At 32.1% G+C, this 21860-nt stretch overlaps 4 protein-coding genes across 7 annotated transcripts; 3 read left to right on the top strand and 1 right to left on the bottom strand.

Annotated features, from left to right (window-relative positions):
• The first annotated feature begins 969 nt into the window (after positions 1–969).
• Positions 970–3530, top strand: LOC114387266 (F-box protein At1g10780-like). The gene is made up of 4 exons (XM_028347417.1): positions 970–1172; positions 1812–2555; positions 2694–2974; positions 3060–3530. Exons 2-4 carry the CDS (start codon positions 1814–1816, stop codon positions 3294–3296), a joined length of 1260 nt encoding a protein of 419 aa, XP_028203218.1. The 5' UTR covers positions 970–1172; positions 1812–1813; the 3' UTR covers positions 3297–3530.
• Positions 3531–4145: 615 nt separating this feature from the next.
• On the bottom strand, positions 4146–6042 carry LOC114386557 (transmembrane emp24 domain-containing protein p24delta3-like). Its single transcript, XM_028346584.1, has 4 exons — positions 5793–6042; positions 4870–5082; positions 4518–4594; positions 4146–4417 (listed from the first exon to the last, which is right to left on the bottom strand). The coding sequence occupies exons 1-4, from the start codon at positions 6003–6005 to the stop codon at positions 4273–4275; spliced, it is 648 nt and encodes a 215-aa protein (XP_028202385.1). The 5' UTR covers positions 6006–6042; the 3' UTR covers positions 4146–4272.
• A 5910-nt stretch (positions 6043–11952) lies between these two features.
• On the top strand, positions 11953–12798 carry LOC114388677. The gene has a single exon (XM_028349294.1). It carries the CDS (start codon positions 12032–12034, stop codon positions 12473–12475), a length of 444 nt encoding a protein of 147 aa, XP_028205095.1. The 5' UTR covers positions 11953–12031; the 3' UTR covers positions 12476–12798.
• Positions 12799–16125: 3327 nt separating this feature from the next.
• Positions 16126–21159, top strand: LOC114388655 (uncharacterized protein At1g10890-like). 4 transcript variants are annotated; one of them, XR_003661516.1, is made up of 5 exons: positions 16127–16407; positions 16652–17886; positions 18003–18218; positions 20118–20337; positions 20714–21159. XR_003661516.1 is itself a non-coding variant. In XM_028349259.1 (5 exons), the coding sequence occupies exons 2-5, from the start codon at positions 16750–16752 to the stop codon at positions 20978–20980; spliced, it is 840 nt and encodes a 279-aa protein (XP_028205060.1). In that variant the 5' UTR covers positions 16147–16407; positions 16652–16749; the 3' UTR covers positions 20981–21159. The 4 variants fall into 4 exon arrangements, 1 of the variants encoding a protein (XP_028205060.1); XR_003661515.1 differs by having other exon boundaries at positions 19736–20337; XM_028349259.1 differs by having other exon boundaries at positions 16147–16407; positions 16652–16886.
• The last annotated feature ends 701 nt before the right edge of the window (positions 21160–21860 follow it).

Raw genomic sequence — 21860 nt, 5'->3', positions numbered from 1 at the left:
AAAGTGTACAACCAAGAGAAAGAAACATAAAAAAGAGAGAGGAATTTGAATTCGAAATGTAATATTAAATAATAAGATTGTGACGAGAGATAGAGACAAAAAAAAATATATTGTGTAAATTGTTGTATATGTATGATATCTCATATTATATATTATAGTTTATTATTCTTTTCAAAGAGGAGAAAGATTATGTAAGTCTTATCATATTTTTTCCCCTACTTATTTTTCTGTCCAATCAAATAAGAGAAAATATCTCTTTTCATTTTTTTAGGCACTCAACTTCTCCCTTTTCATTTTCCAGTTTGCACACCCCTAGATGCTTAATATTTGAGTTCAAGTATTTCCCTAAATTAATCACATTATTTATGTCACTTGCTAGCCTAGTCATTATTTTGTGTGTGTGTGGAAATGATTTAGAAGAGAGATTACTCTGAAGTGCACCCGTGAGATGTCACCTCGCAATTCAAACTTTAAAAAATTTCAAGAGAGAACAAATTGATTTTATGATCAAGAGAGAACAAGTTGGAGTATATATTTTTTAAATCATTTATATATCCAAAAACCTTCCACTCGTGTAAAATCTAAGGAAAAGCCTTGCAAAATCATGATTTTTTTTTTAAAAAACTCCATAGAAACTTAAAAAACAAAATTTGGTATAACAAAAAAAACATTTTTTAAAATGTAGTAAATTTCAAATTTTTACTTGAAAATAATGTTATATTTAATCATAACTCAAACAAAATTCTCTCTCAAAAAGGATAGGCGAGGAAAAAAAAACCTATGTATCATGAAAGGACAAATCATGTGAGCTTTCAGGAAAAATTAACCAGCAGGAGCTATTTAATTATTAGGTATTTAACTATTTATTTATTTATATGTTTATTAATTATGCCCTGGCATAGTCGCGTGGAATCTGTTTGAACTTTGAACGGTCAAAAAATTTGAAAAACCTAAAAGAAAAGGCGGGCTAATTTTCATTCCACCCTCCTTCCCCAAAAATTTTAAATTATAAGACAAATACATACATTTCCCATATAAATTCTCAAACCCAACACACCAAAACCCTCAAATCAAATCTCTCTGTCTCTATCTCTCTCTCGACCAATCCCTAGAGAGATCCGGCATCCAAGCCCCCAACCTCAGATCTTCATTCTATTCTGATTTCATACTCTGTAAGCTCTCTCTCACCCTTTTTTTTTTGCTTCTGTCTTGCTGGATGGATTTAATAAAGAAAAAAATAAAGCATTTATATCCCATGTTTTATTTTTCTGGGTTTGATGCGTGACTAGGTTCTAGCCTTGTACATATGAATGAGTTTTTCCATCCAATTTTACAAGATTTGGTTTTGTTCCTGTCTGAAATTTTGATCCAATGTGTTGCCATAGAAGCAGAATTTTCCACCTTTGCCCTTCTGGGTTTTCTCCTTATGCATCCCACTGTACCACACTGAGTTTTTGAATATGTTGTCTCCCTGTGTGCATAGCTAGTGTTCAATTTTGTTGTTAACAGCCAAGTAAGCAGTTTAACAATTTACTTTTTAAGTTTTCAAAGAATTGGGATTTCTGAGCTAGCTCAAAGGAGTTGTGATAGAAATGATAGTTCTGAGGATGAAAATGCTTCAATCAGATTCTGAGATTAAAATAACTTGAGTTGTATATATTCTTCTAATACTTGTGCTTGAGTTTTACGTAGTCTTTATCATGTTCTGTATGATTTCATCTCTCCATTCATATTGCTTGATGAGAATGATGATCTTTACTCTTGAATCTGTCTACATACTGACAGTTATCTATTTTGATTTTTGTCCTCAGAAATGGATCCTCTCCCTGATGCCATTCTTCAATACATCTTGTCCCGTATCAATAACGCTCGCGATGTGGCAGCTTGCAATTGTGTTTCTAAGCGATGGAAGGACTCAATGGCTTACATCAGAACTCTCTACTTCCCTCGCAACTCGTTTGATAACCCTTCTCTCCGTGAAAGTCCGGACGACATAGTGAAAAGAATGGTATCAATGGTTGTGCGATTAGAAGAGCTAGTTGTATACGGCCCCTTCTCCCCTTCCGGCCTTGCTTCGTGGCTATCACTTGTTGGTATGTCTCTTTCTCAGCTTGAGCTTCGAATGGACAATCTTGCTGACAACCAAGCCTCCCATGAAAGCCCTTCAAAATTGGATTGCATTGGTGCAGCAAGGAATTTGGAATCTCTAAAACTATGGGGTGTCTTAATGATGCATTCCCCAAAATGGGATGTCTTCCAAAATCTTAGAACCCTTGAAATAGTTGGTGCAAGATTGGAAGAACCTGTATTGACTGTGGTGTTTCAGTCATGTCCATATCTGAGAAGGTTGAAACTGCTTGGATGTGAAGGGGTAGGATCAATCTCAATTGACCTTCCCTATTTAGAGCAGTGTAAGCTGGATTTTTATGGTCTGGGGAACTGTTCACTTACGCTATCCTCCCCGAAAATTGAATCCCTTGAGGTACAAGGCTGTAGTTGGATTAGGGTTCCTGAAACCCAGCATTTGAGGAATCTTTCAATATCCAATAGCGCAGGTAATTAAATTTTAAAGTCATTCTTGAACTTGTTATTATTCATTGGCCTTTTTTTTTGTTCCCAAGTACTCTACAATGTAATTTTCTTTTTGGTTTAGTGAGCCTAATTTTCTCTCCTTTCATGTTAATTGCTTCCAGGGAGAGTATATATGGTGGATTTCGGAAACCTTCCAGCTCTGGAGTTCCTGACTATGAGGGGGGTCCAGTGGTGCTGGGATGCAATATGCAAAATGCTGAAAATGGCAAGTGAGGTGAAGCATATTTATATGAAGGTGGAATTCACTGGGGACTATGAGGCTCTTCAACCCTTTCCAGAGATTGATTTTGTTGATTTTTTCAACAACCATCCCAAACTGCGCAAGTTTGACATTCATGGAGCCATGTTTGCAGCACTTTGCCAGAGGAACAGCCTGAAACATGTAAATTCACAATAACATTTTTATGTTATAAATCTGATTTAGGTTGTTCTATGAAATCTTATCTAATGATGATGTTCATTTGCAGGTGGATCCAGGATTTTTAATTCCATGTTTGGAGGAGGTTGTGATCACAGTGAGATCACCACTAAATGCCGAACAAAAAATGAGTACTCTTGAATCCTTGTTGAAGTATGGCAAAAATCTAAGGACTATGGTTATCAAGATTCTTCAGATGAAGAGCTCCCATAGCAGCGCTGATGATTTTTTTGATGAGATTTGCCGGTTGAGATACATGAACCATGGAATAGTTCGAATAGAATAAAGCTTAGAAAAGGCGATTATTCATTGATACAGGACTGCTGAGTTGATCGTGTCTCAATTTTGAGGAGCTAATTTCTTGTTTTCAATGTAATTTAAAAATTGATAATGTCCCTTTTAGCCAATAATGGTTTGCCAATGTCTATAACTTTTCCTTTAAGATAAGTTGAATTTAAATTTGATGCAATGAATTTGTACACCAAAAAAAGTTGATGTAATTTAATTGATATTATGATTATTTTTTTAGCTTTAATCTTCTAATTCATTAGAAGAAAAAAATCTGATTAATTTAAAATTTATTTGAAAAATAAGTAAAATTTAATCAATAATTATTTCTGTTAAGAATTTAATTTAAATATTATTCAATGATTTAATTTTAATTTCAGTATATTAATTATTTATGTTGAATAATTGCATCATTAAAAGATTTACATAATTGCTATGATAATTAAATTCTTAATGATTTAGTAAAACGTCATTCAACAATAATGATGTACAGTGTTTTTTTTTTTATCAATGTAATGATGTATATATATATTACGCACGAAGGGAATCAGAATTAAATCATTTTAATTTATGAAAGCAAAAAGGGCATTTAACCAATGGTGTAAACGCTGACACGACGCCAAATTTATGAGGAAAGAGACAGTGGTTTTGTTCTCATTGCTTATATGGATTATAGTATCAATATCAATTAATAAGGCTATCGCCATAAGGATACTTGTTCAATTCAAAATTTTGTCTGGTTCAGATTCAAACTTTAATAATGTTCAAGGCGTTCGTTTGTTTTTGGATCAAGTTGAAGGCAAAATCTAGGATGAAAGATCAATTCCTTAAAATGTTGACTACGGTCAACGAATGCTTTGGAATAAAATTATCTTTATGAATCCAAATATAATTCCTTACTAAGAACGCAAAGCTCATAAAAATGCCTAAGTTATAAAATTCCTACTTTAAAATTAAATCAACACTAGCACCATCTAGATAAGCTTTTTCTTGTGGAAGTATCGCTTCAAATGCCACAACTGCAGAACTGAAACTGCAATGCACACACCCAAGGACATAAAACTAGACCACACCACTCTGGCATTGGTTGATTCACTCACGTTCCTTACCACTGCTTCCCTGAGTAAATATCCCAAAAACACACAAAAAACAAAATAATACATCAGAATTGTAACAAATTTTATTTCGGGGAAGAGGGTGCTGACATGATAAAAATTACCTGCCCCTCAGATAGATCAAATTCTCGTGGACAGCCTCAACTGATCCTTCTAGCTTTCTCAACTGAAGCTCTACTCCCTAGCCATCAATCATATGTGGAGGAAGATGTCAGCAAAATTGAGGATTATAAAGTTAATGAAAGAAGAGAGGTAGACTTCAATTCAAGGAAGTACTAAATTACAAATCATGGAATTCTTTATAAAAACAGCACTGAGACTCATTCTATAATAATCAATAGGTCTTTCAAGTATCTGTTATAGTATACAGCTTTTGTGAGGTAGAACTAAAAAAATTCTAGATGAAAACATCAGGCATATCAATAGATTAATAATACCGACGAAATGTTTAATTACCTCAATCTTTTCTTTTTTAGCAACTGAATCCCAATCCTTGGCTGCAATTCCAGTTTTCCAATCAAGGTTCACACTAACGTCTCCACCAGCTCGTTCACTATGACCCACCCAGAAGCATGCTAGGTAGTTTCCACTCTCTCGAGTTGTGAAGGCGAAATTACCAATTGATATGTTCTCCATATGATGAAGATTGTTTCCGTACGGTGATGTGACCTGATGAAAACAGATTACTATAGGGGAAAAAAATCCTTGGACAACCAACGGGATACCCGAGATGAGAAAAGAATAGTGACAAGTAATTGATATGATTGGTTAGGCAATGTGATCATAAGAGAAAGATAAAGAAAAATGAGATAGAATATTTGCACTATTTGGATGTAAGAAAATCAGGTATCACTACTACTACATGAGTATGAATAATAATACATGAACATCTGCAAAGTATGTATGCCTAATTGACACTCTTAATTTTTTTTTCTCTATCCTTTTTCTTATCGGATCATGTTTCTATCTCTCTAAAAGTGTAAAAATAGGATGACATAGTTGTCATGCACCATTTTCCTTCTAAGAATGTGTCAAGGTTTTTGCTCAATCCACATTAAAGAATAATGATATATATGTAGATACTACACCTTATATTACTTGTTACATGTATATTTCTCTTGGTTATCTGTCTCTTCCTCTCTAATCTTGACGTACGTAGATTAACACAAGGTGAGCATGAATGAATCATATATAAAATTGAGATCATGATGCACCAGCATCTCACGCAGACTTATTTATTTAGTAAAGCAATTAAATTAGATTACATTCATGATATCATAAAAGCATGCATGCATGCATTCAGGCCGAAACAATAATGAATGGATATGAATGTGTTGAATTTGAAGAGAGATCCGAGGAGGCAGGAAAGGAAACGAAACCTTGACGGAAATGGTGGAGTTGTTGGAATGATCATTCCCAGTGTCGACGACAGCGTAATCGCCCAAAACGACGACGTTGTTGTGGATTTCTTCGGAAACGCACTTGGTGCTGAAAGGTGGTACGGTGACCCAGAGAGCCCCAGAGGTTGAGAAGAAGAACAAGAACAAGCAGCAGAGGAAGACAATTGACATTGACATAACTCTCTTCTCCATACACGCACGCACACACACACACTGTTTGTTAAATCAATCTCTCTCTCTCGTTCTATCGATTTGAGGTTCTTCTGATGTGGCAAACAACGTAGTAACATTTAATAGCTTTTTCTTTTTTTACTTTTCCATTTCGTTTTATCCTTCTTTCAGTTATCGCAATAACATAATACTTTGTATTTTTCTTAGATGTAAAGATATTAACAAAAAAAATTATGCATTTTTAATTTAAATAACTTTTGATATATAGAGACGAAGAAAAAGAACAAGTATAATTAGGTACTTGAAAAAATGGGATGCTAAAATATCATTGCTCTTACACTTATATACGAGAGAGAAGAAAATCGAGTAGTCGTTCTTTATTTTGAGGGATCAATATCATGCAACTTAGTACTCTCTCCATTTCAAAACTTTGATTATTTAATTGAGAAATATTTAATTAATTTATACTAGTACAAAATTACCCTCATTTATTATTATTTTTTATATTATTTTCAACTACTTCATTTATATTTATATGAAAAAAATTCTATACTATTATTTCTACTAAGAAAAAGCATTAATAATGCTTCACAATAAATACCTTGTAAAAATTAAAAGTCATTAATACTTCATTAAAAAACAGTTTTAAATAGTTAACTACTACATATAATAATATATAGTACATGAACTAGATTAGAATTATTCTCAACGAGTCTATAAGATGTGATTTCATTTTTTTCATCAGGTCCGGATAGAGATCAAAGATCTTGAGCGATCGATCCAGCAGAACAACTCAAAAGATAAAAAAGTATCATTAATTTCTTCATACTCGTTCCAAATTCGAAGTACCATTTGTACAAATAAGAATTCCTCGGTCACATGATTTCTTCTTCATATAGATAGATATAGGATCTATGGAGCAATTACTTAGAAGTACATTTTTTGAAACAGTCCTCCTATCCGACAAAAAAGGATTTCATGATCTGAACCGATCTTACCTGAGATTGGAAATCCTAATTCTAAAACAACCAAAGTTTTAAAATAAAAATACATAAATTTTGAAACGGATCGGAGGTAGCTTTGAAGTTGATAGTTGCAATTGGATGCATGATTTAGCGACCAGCTGTAGTAGTAGCAGCAGCAGTAGGAGTGAGTTGGTGTAGAAGGCCCAGATGGGGGAATTGCTCCCCTAGGCAACATCCCAAAGCCGATTGTTGATTCAAATAATAAACTTTGCAACTGCAAACCAGCGGCACTAGGTTCTTCCATTGCCTGTTGCTGAAAAGCATGTAGGTTTCTGGCCTCTGCAGAAAACATCATGAAACTCAAAGTTATTAGCACAAACGCACAGATCAACTGTTGCATCTCCTTCCCCATGTTTTAATTTATTTACTATTTTTGTGAATGAAATATATTAAGACAACTAAAAACCTCTGAAGAAAAGCAACATCGAAGACCCCAAGACCACTATTAATAGTGATGTTAGCAAATGGAATCAACTAGAACTTCATTAGCCTTAATTAAGAGTAACGCCATGCTTTAATTATCGTGTCTTAAATAAGAGTTATGAAACCACTTTTTTCTTCCCCAATAAATGATATGAATTGTATCATAAATACTTTTTTTCTTTTGGTACATAAAAGTTTAAGTGAGTAAAATATATATATATATACTATCACCAAAAATTTTATGATGGCATAATTTTCACCAAAAATCATTTGAAAATTATGTCATAATCATTTTCATATAAACCTATTATATATTTTTATCTAATCATCAATAATTAATTTTAAATATTAACTGATTCATTTCTATGAATACTCTCTCGCTCCCAAAACATTTTCTTTCTTAAATTAGGACACCATTTTCTTTTCCCCAATTTTTTTGTTGCCAAGAATTCATATACATATTTTTATGGTGAACTGTACACTTATTTTCAATACAAGTATGGAATACTTATTAGACTAGAGGTTCGCTGAAATTTATTTCTAAGACTAACTATTATTACGACACAATATTCTTTTTCATCTTCTTTAAAATAATATTTCTAACATTATAATCTTTTCAGATCTTTTTGATGAAGAATTTTGTTTTTAAGATATATATATATATATATATATATATATATATATATATATATATATATATATAAGATAAAACAGGTATAGATTGAAGCATTTATTGCAACCTAAAATCTCTATTTTCTGATTTTGAAGAATTTTGGGTTTCTTTGAGTATTTTCATCTTCTGCTTCAAAATTAGTTACACCAAATTAATTAAGAGGAGAAAAGGGGTTTTCGAATGACAATTCTACAACTAAAATTTTGACAAACTAATCGATGCACAGGAAAAACAACAATAACAACAAACTGACACATGAAGATGTAGTTGATACTTAAAAAAAAAACAGTATGTCAAATACCATTTATCACTTGAGACCATTTTTTCTAAGAGGGATACTCATAATTAGGGATCATAATTTTATCCAAACCCGACGGGTACTCACAAAAAAATATCCATAACAAGTAGGGTAAATATCTATATAAATGAGGATGGATGAAATGGAGAATTATATGTAAAAATTAATGGATATAGGTGCGAGTATAAATATTATAGTATTTGGTTATCTACAAAAAAATATTCACGCTTTGTTTTTTTTTTTCATGTAGATTAACAATATAATATAAGAATATGTTTGAATGAGTCAAGAGTGAGTTTTTCAATTTAGTTGTAGATTTTTTTTTTAACCAAATGGTCTTTTATATTAAATTGTTGACTTTACACACATAGGTAAGATATGAGTAGTAGGTGTAGATATGAGTATGCGAATCAGGATTGAAATTACTATCCACACAAGTATGGCTGTATGAGCTAATTTAAAATATTTTTCACTCTAAAAATGTCATATAAAATGAAATAGATGGAGTAATAAATATAAAATGAGACTAGTTTGAAACAGTTGAAAAATAAATTTTATTAGTTACTGTATAGTGCTTGAGGAGAATGAGCATGTCGCTTTTTAAATTATGTATTTTAATTATATTTGAGTTATATATTTTAATTCAATAGTTATCAGATGTGACAATATTAATTACAAAAATATTACATATTAATCATGTGAATGTCACATTACTATTATGTTATTCATTTCACACAAATTATCATGTAACTTTCGTATTACATGAAATGTCATGTAATTATTATAACATTTAAGATTATCTATGTTATTTGTGTATATTTTATTAGACACGTTAATAGTTAACTTAATAAAATTAACACTAGAGATCAAATTTTATATATTTCATAATTGCAAGGATGAAAGCTAGAGATTTTAAAAGTCAATGACTAAAACCAATTTAGGAAATAATGTATTAGAAAAGTGTGTCAGAAATCACAAGTTAACAATAAGTTTTACACATGAAAAATGATTTTTTAGCACCTAAAATGCTAATTAACACCTGGTAAAAGAGAAAAAAGAGGGAAACAAATATAAGTATATTATAGTAATTAATATGATCTGATAAAAAGTAAAAACAGAGATAGAGAGAAAAATTACGAGTATTATTTAAATGTTTAGAAAAATACTATATTTTGAGGGGATAGTATTATGCAACTGCAACCTAAAATTCTCTCCATTTTAAAAATTTGATTATTTACGGATTTTATATACAAATTAAAAAATATTTAATTGGTACAAATTTAGATTAAATTATCCACGTTATTGTTTTAAAATTTTCTATACTATTTCTCATTACTTCATTTATACAATATCTCATTACTATTTCCACTGAGAAATAGCATTAGTACTCCACTAAAAATGATCTTAATAATCAACAACGTATAAAAGTATAATTGATTTTTTTTATAAAAATACATAATAAAAATTCTAAAACAACTAAAGTTTTTTAAAAAAAAAGCCAAAAAAACAAAAAATTTTGAAATGAAAAAGGATTAATTATGTTTTTAATATCTCAAAATAAATGGTTTATCTTTTAGTCTCCAAATAAAAATTTATATTTTTTAGTCTTTCAAATTTAAAATAATTCTTTTCAATCCTCTCCTCAAATTAAAAAAATATTTTTTTAATTCTTCAAATTCTGAAGCAAGGATCAAGAAGAATATTTTTTAAATTTGAGAGATTAAAAAATGCATTTTTATATTTAGAGAACTAAAAATATATACCGTCTAATTTAAAAGGAGTAAAAACATAATTAATGCAATGCATAAAGTAGCTTTGAACTTCATAGTTGCCAAGCATGCAGTAGCAGAGGTGAGTCTCGTGTTGATTGGTGTAGAAGGCCCAGATGGAGGAACCAGTCCCCTAGGCAACATTCCAAAGTAGATTGTTGTTTGAAATGAACTTTGCGATTGCAAACCAGCAGCACCATATTCCACTGCCTGCTGCTGAAAAGCATCTAAAGGAAAAATGAAACTCAAAGTTATCATTAGAATAAACACAAAGATCAACAGCTGCATCTCCTTCGCCATGCTTTAATTTATTGCTTCTCTTATCTTATCGTTGTTGTCTTAAATAAGAGTTATGAAATCACTTGTCTTCCCAATAAATGATTTTTCTTAAATATTTTCTTCTTTCTCTTTTTAAGGTCGTCGGTTATTTACTTTGGAAAAAAAAAGAAAGATTTTACCTTCTGGATTATACCAAACTTTATTTTCGTATAAAACTATTATATTTTATCAAATACCATTTGTCACTTTAGACCATTTTTGCTAAGAGGCATCATAATCGACCGTAGCTTCCACACTTAAATTATATTTTAGCATCATAAAGGGAATTATTTTACCGTAAGGATCAGAAATTTTGAGAAATGAGAACACATCAAAATTTCAAAGTGACGGTCCCACTCTCCCACTATGATTAAGATTCCCCAACTAGGGGTAGATAGGAAAAGGCATCCTCCAAACCTTATCTGAGTCATAGAGAAAGAAAGTAGGGCGATTAATCCTTACCTTTTTTGTAGATAAGATAGAAAAAAAAGGAACTTCAACGGTTCATTTCCAAGTCCTTTTTCACAGCAAAATTAATGACGTCCACTTCATGTAACGTTTAGCTGATCAAATAAAATAGAGGATTTCTGTTTTGTGCTTTTCATTCACAAGTTTGATGAACCCATAAATCCAATATTGTAATAAAACTATACAATTCCTTGTCATTTCTTTAGGAGGTATCATATTTGAACACCTAATATTTTTAAATACTTTTCTAACATCATTTTTTTTATTTTTCTTCCTATCATGTTATATCACTTATAATACCTATTTTTTTTCTTTTATCACTCTCTCTTGTGTCAATTAACAGGTTAGATGTTCAAGTATTTTTTTCCTCCTAGATCCTCATCCTTCCCACCTATTTAAAAAAAAAATTAAAATAATTAAACCCTACACCCCATTATTGTTAGAATGAATGGATGAGTGAAAAGAAGAGAGGTAGAAAAAAAAGATAAAAAAGAAAGATTGAGACGGTCTGATATAAGTTTAGAAGTTAAGGTATCTTCGGCCAAAAATACATGATAGGTTTCTTAGAATAAGGAACGATTCTTTGTTTTTCTTTTTGTCATTGGAGCAAAACCAGTTAACACGATAAGTTTCTTAAGTTTTGTCTTAAATATCTTAATTTTTATCTTATATAGGTATAGCATCTCCAAAGTTTCTCAAGAATAAAAATAATTTTTAAGCCCAAATTCCAAGAGAAAAGAGAAAAACATAAATAAATAAAAAAATGAATTGTTTAGTATTTTTTATCATTAAAATAAAACTGTATATATGAGTGTCTTAAATATAATGTAATATTATGAGAACCACCTAAATTAATTTAATATGTTTTAAGACAAACAAAATAACTTATATTAAGTTTTGGCTATTGTACATGCCCTTGGAAGCATGTGACCTTGTGGAAAATTCTGGCCCTAGAAATTCTAACTTTTAAAGGCTAGATACCATGGTTTTATATGCTATATTCCCCACCCACTTTTTTCTTGCACTAAAAACACACACGCGGTTAGATCTGCTTCTTCACTCCAGAAAGAAAAATGGAAGCTCTGCTCTCCCAATTCACCTTCCTCTCAGACCAGGCCCTACAAGACAAGAACTTCGATCCTTCGACAATCGAAGATCTAATGAAGCTGTTCGAGATCGAGTCCTACAAGGCATGGGCAGCAGCTGAGCTTGAGCAAGAGAAAGAGGTGGAAGAAGCAGAGGCTGGCATGGAAGAAGCTGAGGAGTACCTTGACTCAGTGATGGAGAGTGCCATGGATGAGTTTAGACGCTTTGAAGAGGAGCTAGAGAGGATGTCAAAGAATGAAATGGAAGGCTTGGTTCAAACTGCTGAGAGAGCCAGAAAAATGGGAAATTTGATGGAAAAAGGTGCCTCTATTGCTTCCAAGAAGTATATTGAGGCTGCTCTTAATTCAGCCACTGCTTCCATGAAATCAGCTTGGAAAGGACTCTCTTCTGGAAAGGTTCATCCTTCTTAATATATGATATGTATTCAGTTCAGGTTAAACCTGCTGCCAATAAAATATACTTCTCCTTTACTCTTTATTGTTATTTTCACTTCTTAGTTACATTTCTGCTTGGAAGGTAGGAAATTAATTAGATCACAATTGTACTACCAAAATTGAGATGCTGGAGAATATTCAGCCAAAAGTGGAAAGAAAAAACAGATTCACTGTTATTGATACATGGAAATCCTCGATGTTTTGGGTGGATCCATACAAGGCTTATGATTCAACCAGCCTAATTAATGTTGAACATTATTCAGTAATGTATTTATGAATTCACATGTTTGTTGACAGTAGGTATTGCTTCTTTGATCCTGATTCCTGGACTAATAGAGCTGAGGAGACAAAAATTTCCAATTTCCTCACTTCTTTTGGGCGTTTCCTGCAGATTAAATTGTGTTTCCCCCCCATGAATCTTCAAGATTTCAATTGTGTTCTAAAGCATGAAAATGAATCGTTTTTTGTTTTCAGATGTGTCCCTAGACCCTAATCCCATTTCCACTTATCTCAATGAAATGTTGAGTCTTGATTTACTTTAGTGTGTGCATAGATTTAAGCAGTAGTGTTATGTGACCGAGTAATGAGATGTTAGCACATCATTTTTTGTAATCCTCACCAATCCCAGAGTTCCATGTTCTTACTGGCACTGCAATGAGTCAATGACTTTTGCTACTGGTCCACGAACCTATCTCCTCCAAAGATGCAGAATTGTTACTTGTTAGCAGCATAGAGCTAGTGGACTTGCCACAGTCATACTCAGCTTCATGTTAAGAAAATGTGTATCCAGCTAGATGATTGATATTTTATATATATGCCTTCTGAGTTCTGACACTGAAGATTTAAGTTCCTTTGCACTCAGCCAGCTTTCTTGTGCAATCCATGCGCCTGGCCCTGAATGGCACAACTTACAATAACATTCACCTCCATATTCTTAATTCAGGAATCTAATAAATAAAACTATCCTATTCTGAATTTTAATATTATTAATTTCCTCCATCAATTGCTGTAAGATTCATTTTATTTTCTAAACTTTTAAGATGTCTACGCGCATTAACTTGGTAAATTCTTATTAGAAGATTCGGTGGTATATATTCAAATTCAATCTTTGGTTTGGAAGCAGTGTGGCTTATCCCTCAACTCAAGGGATTTTCTTGTTGGGAAGTACCTCGATACAATAGCTTTACCCATTCGTTCTTCCTCTTGTTTATCAACTCTTGTAATCAACCATGAACAAGAACAAAGGTCATTGAAACATATTTATCAGGGGAACTTATAATTGTTGATTATTAATTTGGATAACTTAGGTAAAAATAGGATAAAATAACGACGAATTTGGTTATTAATTTCATGCCTCCTTGGCTACGCAACAACCAAACATCCCATGTGCCTTTGTAAAAGTATAGATATGGTTGATGATGTCGCCACTCATATCACATACAGGAAGCATTATTTTCAGAACGTTAAACAAGTCTTCTTCCGTAGAATAAAAGGAATTTTATCTGGATTTTGTATATTGGAAAACTAGGGTTTAAAAACACCGATCGAATAATTTTTAATGTACAATAAAAAATTAATCTCCGTGGCGGAGGATGGAATTAAGTTGGGTTATTTGGTAAGTGGAAAAAAGAATAGAAATAATCTTAAAAATGGTAGGGCTCATTCTATTTTTTCTTGGTGAAAAACTCATTCTATTTTAATCGTTTGATAAGAAGAAAAGAGAATAAAAATAATCCTACTTATTTTACTCATTTTTTTTATCTCTCATTGTCTTTTTTTTTTCTTCAATCAAACTTGTTTCCACTTTATTTTTCATTTATTTTCATTCACTTTGTTATTTTAATCCTTTATATTCTCTCATCTCTACTATATCAGTCATAAGACTTCATACATACCACTCACTCTCTTGTCACTCAGCCAATTTTAATGGGTTAATCAAACAGTTTTAAGAATAAATAATATATGCACATAGTTTTGTATTGATTGATTATTCATAAGAAATGGTATAGTTAATCATTTAGAATTTTTTTGCCAAAAATTTCCCATTTTCCAATTATTTTTTAATATTTTTATTATTGAAAAATTGACTCACGTTTACATTTAGTGAAATTTAATATTGAAATGTCATCTTTTTAAATAAAACATTAAAAAAATGCATATGGTAGAATTGAATTATTTAATTTAAATAAAAAAATAAAATATAAGAATTTTAAATTATTTCATTTAAAAAGTATTTTAAAATGAAATAAGTTTAATTAAAGTAATTAAATTACCTTTCATTTAAATTTTAAAACTCTATATAAATACTACCTAAAGAACTTATTTAAATAAATTGGATTACTAAATTAATTTCTTAAATTGATTTATCTTACTAATTCTTTTGGAATTGTTGATAAGTATTGTAATTTTTCTAACAATCTAGATTAACTTTAAATTGATCCGGAGAGAAATAGAGAAAGTTGAGCATTAATGCTTTGTTTCCTAGGGTAGAAATGTGGGGGAAAGAAGGAAGGGAGAAAAGAAATAAGTGAGAAATAAATAAAAAATGAAATTGTTTGATTGTGTGAAAATATATATAATAGAGTAGTACCCTATCTATCTCTGGTATGCATGAAAAACAGTTGAGAAGATACATCTCTCGCATTTTGACCGCTAGAGTTATGCATTAAATGATTTTTTCCACGTTTATTAATAATTTAAAATTGTCATAAAAAATAAAAGGTCATGTTAGTCTTCAACATCTTTTTTATTGAACAAATATATCACTCATCCTTTATTTAGAAATGTAAAACTTAAAGGACAGATATGTAATTGTATTTTTAAATAAACAAATAAACCAAAAGTATTTTTTCTCCTTCCAACGTCTTTGTTCTTGCGTAGGGATAGCTGGGTTTTTCCACGAACCAGTACATAAGTCAAGGATTGTATTTTTAAGATTCCAAATTAATCCTCAATCTCAAGTTTTTTATAATTACGGTAGTATTAATTAGTAAAAGGTGCAAAACAAAACTTCAATTTTATGCTATCAAAAATAATTGCTTAGAAAAAGTCACCATCAATAAAGAGGAGATCGGTGGGGCTTCGAACACCGTAGAATTGTTGTCGGTGGAGTCTTTGGTTAAGATTTGTCACTTGTAGGTCTCGTTGATGGAGATAGTAACGAAATCATGGTGTGGCGATGAAAATGTGGGAGAGGTCAAATGAATGGATTTTTGGGTTATTTGATATTTTTTTAAAAGAACAGAATTACAAAATTAACCTTTAATTTATATATTTCTAAATAAAGGAAGTCTGATATTTTTGTCCAATAAAAAAAATATTTAATGCTAACATAGACCTTCTATATTTTAAGTGATGAACAATTTTCATAAACAACTGATTTTCACACATTATAACCGATTGCTTGTTGCAAAAATCAATTCACAATGATTTATTTTATTCTTTTTCTATTTCTATTAAACTTAACATCTATATTTTTACTTTATTTCTCTTCTTTCTAAAAAAAATAATAAAAGAAATATGTTTTTATGTATTGGTGTTGGGCTCATAATTCGATAATCTAATAGAACCCAAAGACTACAATACAACGGCCCCCCCTTTTTTTTTAAGCCGAAAACTATTTTTTGGGTCTTTTTGGTAGAACGAATGTCGCGTTTAGAGTTGGAAAAAAAAAGAAAAAATGGAAAATAGAAAATAGAAAAAAGTATTTTGGTCCACCTTCCGTCTTCTATCGCCGTTGTCTTCCTCCATCGTGTTAGGGTTTCCACTTTGCAGAGTTTCAATTTACTCTCATTATCACATCGCAATTCCTCCGTGTTTCTGTTTTGATAACTCGCAAATATTCTACTTAATAGCCCGACATCTCGTTCCCTGAATACTGATTTTGAGCTTTCCCCTGATTTTTTTAGGTGAAACCTTGTTCTTAGTTTTTTTTTTTTTTTTTTAATTTTAAATTCATGCCGCTTTAAGAATTGAGTTGGTATACGAGTGACCCATGGAGCGGTAGCCTCTGTGGCTTTTATTTTTATGCATTTCAAATTTCATCACTCATTTTTGTTTTGATGATCATTTAATAACTTCATAATCAGTGTGATGCACTTTTAAGTAATTCTTATCTTAACTGGTCGATTTATATTGATATGTTCCTTGCAGGGAAACAAATTATTGCCCCTTCCTTTTTTCCAATCATCTCCAGTGAAAAAAAAAAAAAAAACTATATCTGAAGTTTATTGGGGATCGGGTATTGGGAAATGCCTCGAGACTTGTCACGATCCCGATCGCCTCCCTATAGGCGGAGGCATTCACCATCTCCTGTGGGACACAGGTATAGCAGGAGGAGCAGAAGAGACAGAAGCAGATCTCCTTATTCGTCCTACTCTTACAGCAGGTGACCCCGTTTATATGTTTATTTGTTTGATATATTTTGTAAATTATTTGCTATGTAACTTAAACATTTTATTTATCTATATTTTGTTGCTGTTCTTTTTTATAATGTAATTGTAAACTGTACTCGTTGGACATACCGAGGACATTAAACAGTTATAATATTTGATATCTACAAAATTGGAAATCTGAATTAGACTTGAACTTGAGATCATGGTGAGGGTTATGTTATTGACTTGAGAATAATAATGTATAAAACAATGTGTTTTGGCTTCCTTTTCCCTCCTATCCATTATGTTAATGCTGTATTTAAATGTCAATTTAAAAATAAAATGATTTTCCTTGGTCGTGTATTTTTCAAGAACTGACTATTTTTTTGTTTGAAGAAATGAACATGGCATTTCCAGGATTACAGAGCTATGGTATTTTAATGACCAAAGCACGTAGGTCAAAGTTGAATCCCATGGTTGATAATGCTTGTTATTTAAATTCAATATCTACTTGATATTTGCTTATGATTCACCTTCTCTTTTGTATATGCTCAAGTGAACAAGAATGGACAGTTAGATTTCTTTTATTATGCCATTTGTCTTCTTCTGTTGAGCTCCTTGAGCCAATCAACGGGATACATACTGTTTTTGCTGGATGATTGATATTGATGATTTTCAAGTATTTGATGACCTTGCCATTAGTATCTGGTGATGGTGTTGCTGACTTTGTAAGACTTTGTATTGAGTTTCTTTCTTTTGTGGGATTTCCTACTTATATGTGGAGGCAGAAACTCATCAAAATAACACATATAGAGCATAATTTAGAGAACAAGATAGGATATATGCTATTTGTAACAATAAAAAAGATCAGTTTCTTCCCATAACATGGGAAGTGAGGGATATGAACAGGTGGTGGGTGCTGATAGGGTGTTTTTTCATTGCTCGATTGTGACATTTGCTTCTTCATGTGATAAAAGATGGAGCACACAATGGTTAATCTTAGCAATTTCTGAGGTAACTGTACATGTTTTTGTATTTAGTGTGCTAGATGGTGGGAAGCATTTATATTCTCTAAAGATAGCTGTTTAGTTGCTGAGGTTCATTGCTTATGATCATTTGTCATCATACAGGCGAAAAAGTCGTTCTATTTCACCAAGAGGTCACAGAAGTCCTTCTACAACTCCAAGACGTGGTAGAAGCCGATCTCCATCTGCTAAACGATACAGAAGACATAGAAGTAGGAGTTCCTCATTGTCTCCTACTCGTAAATCTTCCAGTCCAAGTCTTGTGTCAGTAGAGCACAAAAGTGCCACTGAAAAACAAAAGAAAGAAGAAGAGAAGAAAAGGTAGATTAAATGGTTATAATTTTTTTCTTTAACTCTAACTTTTCTTTGCTTTTCCTTGAGTTATGCTTTAAGATGGAAATCATGGATAGGTTCTTCTGGTTTATGATGAGAACTTCTGGCTTTTATGCGTAACTTATAATGTATTGCTAGAACTTTGGAACACTGGTGCTATTAATGGGCATATCTCCCATATGAAAAAGGTGCATATTATCTTTAAGACACAGACTGCCTGGAAAATTAGGGAAGGAAGGTTATATTGGTAAAATTTTGTAATTCTTTTTTCTAATTTTTTGGTGAAAAAGTTCTAGTCTCAAATGTCCCATCTACATATGTCTATTTCAAATATAGGTATACTGTATATACCAGTGTTTTAATAATGTTCTGATGTCTATTGGTTTATATTATGATTAATTTCATGTTGCATAGAACATGTTAGATATATTACAAGACAGTTTTAATAATGTTCTGATATCTATTGGTTTATGTAATGCTTATTTTCATGTTGCATAGCTATATTGTTTGATTTATGCATTTCTTTTATCACTTTCAGTGTCAAATTACTAAGTTATTCTGTTTATTAGTCCATAAAAGTTTTTACATCATTGGTCCATTTTTGGCATGTTGCCACTTCTATGCTGCTTATTGGTTGAGGGCTTGAGGGTTAGAATATTTACTCACATATACTACAATTTCAATCTTATGAACCCTCCTTTCTCTGTCTTTACTTTTGATGCATCAATTAACTGACTGGATGTCCTAGTATTCATTATACTGGCATGTTTGGCTCACTTCTGATTCAACTGGATGTCCTAATGCTTTATGCTTTCTTTCTTCAACTGACTAATATCTCCTTTGAGGCATATGATAATATGAATAGTTGAGTCGAGAAGAAGATTTTTCTTCTTTTTTTGGGAGAATAAGAAAAACTGTTAAAAATATTTTCCATAAAAGAAAAAAAAACACTTGAAGTGGTTATTTTGTGCATAAATATGATAGTTTAACAATCACTTGACTCATTGTTGTTTATTTTGGTAAATACTTTTTTTAAGTTTTACTTTTTTGTTCCCATTTGGTGGGGTGGATTGGAGCCTTGCAGGGAAGTAGGAGGATACATGGTTATGGACTTGGTTTTTATAGCACACACTCTCAGAAAAGATTGACCTGATCCTGACTCACCTCCAAGGGGGTCTAGTCATCAGGTTTATGAACTAGATTGCCTTCAAATTTTTGTTAGGCTGATTCTTTAGATGCAAAGTCCATCCCTTGTTGTATTTCAGTTATAATTTTGACCTGACATTTATTAGTTTAAATCTCTTGCTCTACACAATAAATATTATTTTTAATAGGATGAACATATGGATTGATTTAATTGTTTTGATTCTTCTGGCACGTAACTAACAAAATAACTTGACGCTTCTTCAAAACTAACATGTCAAAGATGTTTAGTGTAAAAAATTTTAGGTTTTCCATGACTAGTTTTAAAACTGCAGCATGTTACTTGAATTTCTTCTTCACAGGCTTGTCTGAAGAAAGGTACTGCTATAATTGGACTTGTTATGTTTGATGATCAAATTGGCTGCCTCATTTATCTACTGTTCACCAGTTTTGAAACTCATTTGTTTGGATCAGGATTCAATAGAGGTATGCCTTAAAAGCATAACCATTTATTAGTGCCATTGTCATCATGGAGGTTAGTTTGCCGTTGATTGTGGTTTTCTATCAAGTAGTTTAGGAAAGGGTAAACAGAAAAAAGGGAGAAAAAAATGCAGAAGACATGTCTCATGTCTATTGTCCAGTTTATATGTTATCTGCCTACTATGAAAAACATCCACTTATGTGGCATTTCCCCCCGGTTCAAGAGGCCATTTTTCTTGCTTAACAATTTGTATGTTTTCACAGGCGTCAACTAGAAGCAGAGTTGAAATTAATAGAAGAAGAGACTGCAAAGAGAGTTGAAGAAGCAATACGTAAGAGAGTTGAAGAAAGCTTGAAATCTGAGGAGGTTCAGGTGGAGATTGAAAGGCGGTTGGAAGAGGGACGGAAGAGACTTAATGATGAAGTTGCAGCTCAACTTGAAAAAGAAAAAGAAGCTGCCCTTATTGAGGCTAAACAGAAGGAGGTATTTGTTTTAAATCACTTCATCCTCCAACTCATTCTTTTTTGTTGTGACAAGCATATGAATATCGCGATGGGTTGCTTATTAATTTGTCTTACGTTCTCTACAGAACAAGACCAAGATAAGTGCCATTTTAGGGTGTGGTTTAATATTTTAATTCTTTTGATATTCTGCCAGAATCGTCAATTTGTTTTTACCTTGTTTGATTTCCATTTAACGACAAAACGAAAAGGAGCTAGTTTTAGTCAGACTATTATGTATTTCTTCTTCCAGTTGCTGGTTCTGCAGTGAACTTCTAGCTTTCATGTTTTCTTATTTTCATTGGACTATGCCGGAAACCATTGGTAAGCCTTGTGATTGTGTTTATGTTGATCTGCAGGAGCAAGCCCGTAAAGAGAAAGAAGATCTTGAAAGGATGCTTGAGGAGAACCGGAGGAAGGTTGAAGAAGCTCAGAGAAGGGAAGCTTTAGAGCAGCAAAGAAGGGAGGAAGAACGATATAAAGAGCTGGAAGAGATGCAAAGACAGAAGGAAGAAGCCATGCGAAAAAAGAAACAGGAGGAGGAGCAAGAACGTCTAAACCAAATAAAGTTGTTGGGTAAAAACAAATCCCGACCAAAATTGTCATTTGCTTTTGGATCCAAATGACCATTGGCTTGGGCAACCTGTGTCTATTTATTTAGTCTAAAGTGTGTTTGGGCTTAATTCCCTATTTGTGTCTGTAATTTGAGGAAAATCAGGAAATTATACACAGCCTCCTCAACTATAATGTGACAGCGTTGTTACCGTTTTCAGTTTGCATTGGATTTCATTGTTTATCATTGCCACATAATTCTCCATTCATCTTTTTTTTCCGATGTTGTGAGATTGAGAGGAGAGACCTGGGCCTAAGATGAGAGAAAGACTAGGGCAAATTTGTCATACCTGAGTTAATTGGGCTTGATATTGAAAATTGCATTACGGACAGTAACAGACGGGCCTGTTTGGGTAAGCTTAATTGGGATAGCAACATTCCTGAAGCCATCATCGTTTGGAACGGGAACCATGAAGGAAAAAAAAAAAAAAGGGTGTTGCTAGGTGCACCAGCACTTAAGGTAAAATGACGAAAATACCCTTGATCCGTAAGCCATTTAAGCTGATCCATAGAAACCTTACGTATCAACATAAGACTTTTACGGATCATGTTGATCCGTATTGTTCCGTAAAAGGCTTACGGATCAAGTTGATCCGTATCAATCTTACGGATCAACTTGATCCGTACGATTTACAGATCATCCTCACACACATCCATCATAAATGCGAAAAAAATGCAGGGACAGTTTTGGTATTTTAATTAAATGCTGGGTGCACCAGAAACAATAAAAAAAAACTAAATGAAACACCCACCCACATCCACATACATAATTGCTTATAATAATGTATTTTTATTTAATATTAATTTATCATTTTTTATTTTCATTCTTATCAAACAACTCAATTCAAATGTTTTTTTTCTTCACTTTATTTCTCTTTGACCAAAGAACTTTTA

Source organism: Glycine soja, chromosome 15 (assembly GCF_004193775.1).
Source record: "Glycine soja cultivar W05 chromosome 15, ASM419377v2, whole genome shotgun sequence".
In the NCBI taxonomy this organism is placed as follows: domain Eukaryota; kingdom Viridiplantae; phylum Streptophyta; class Magnoliopsida; order Fabales; family Fabaceae; genus Glycine; species Glycine soja.
This window is presented reverse-complemented; position numbering and strand designations above follow the sequence as displayed.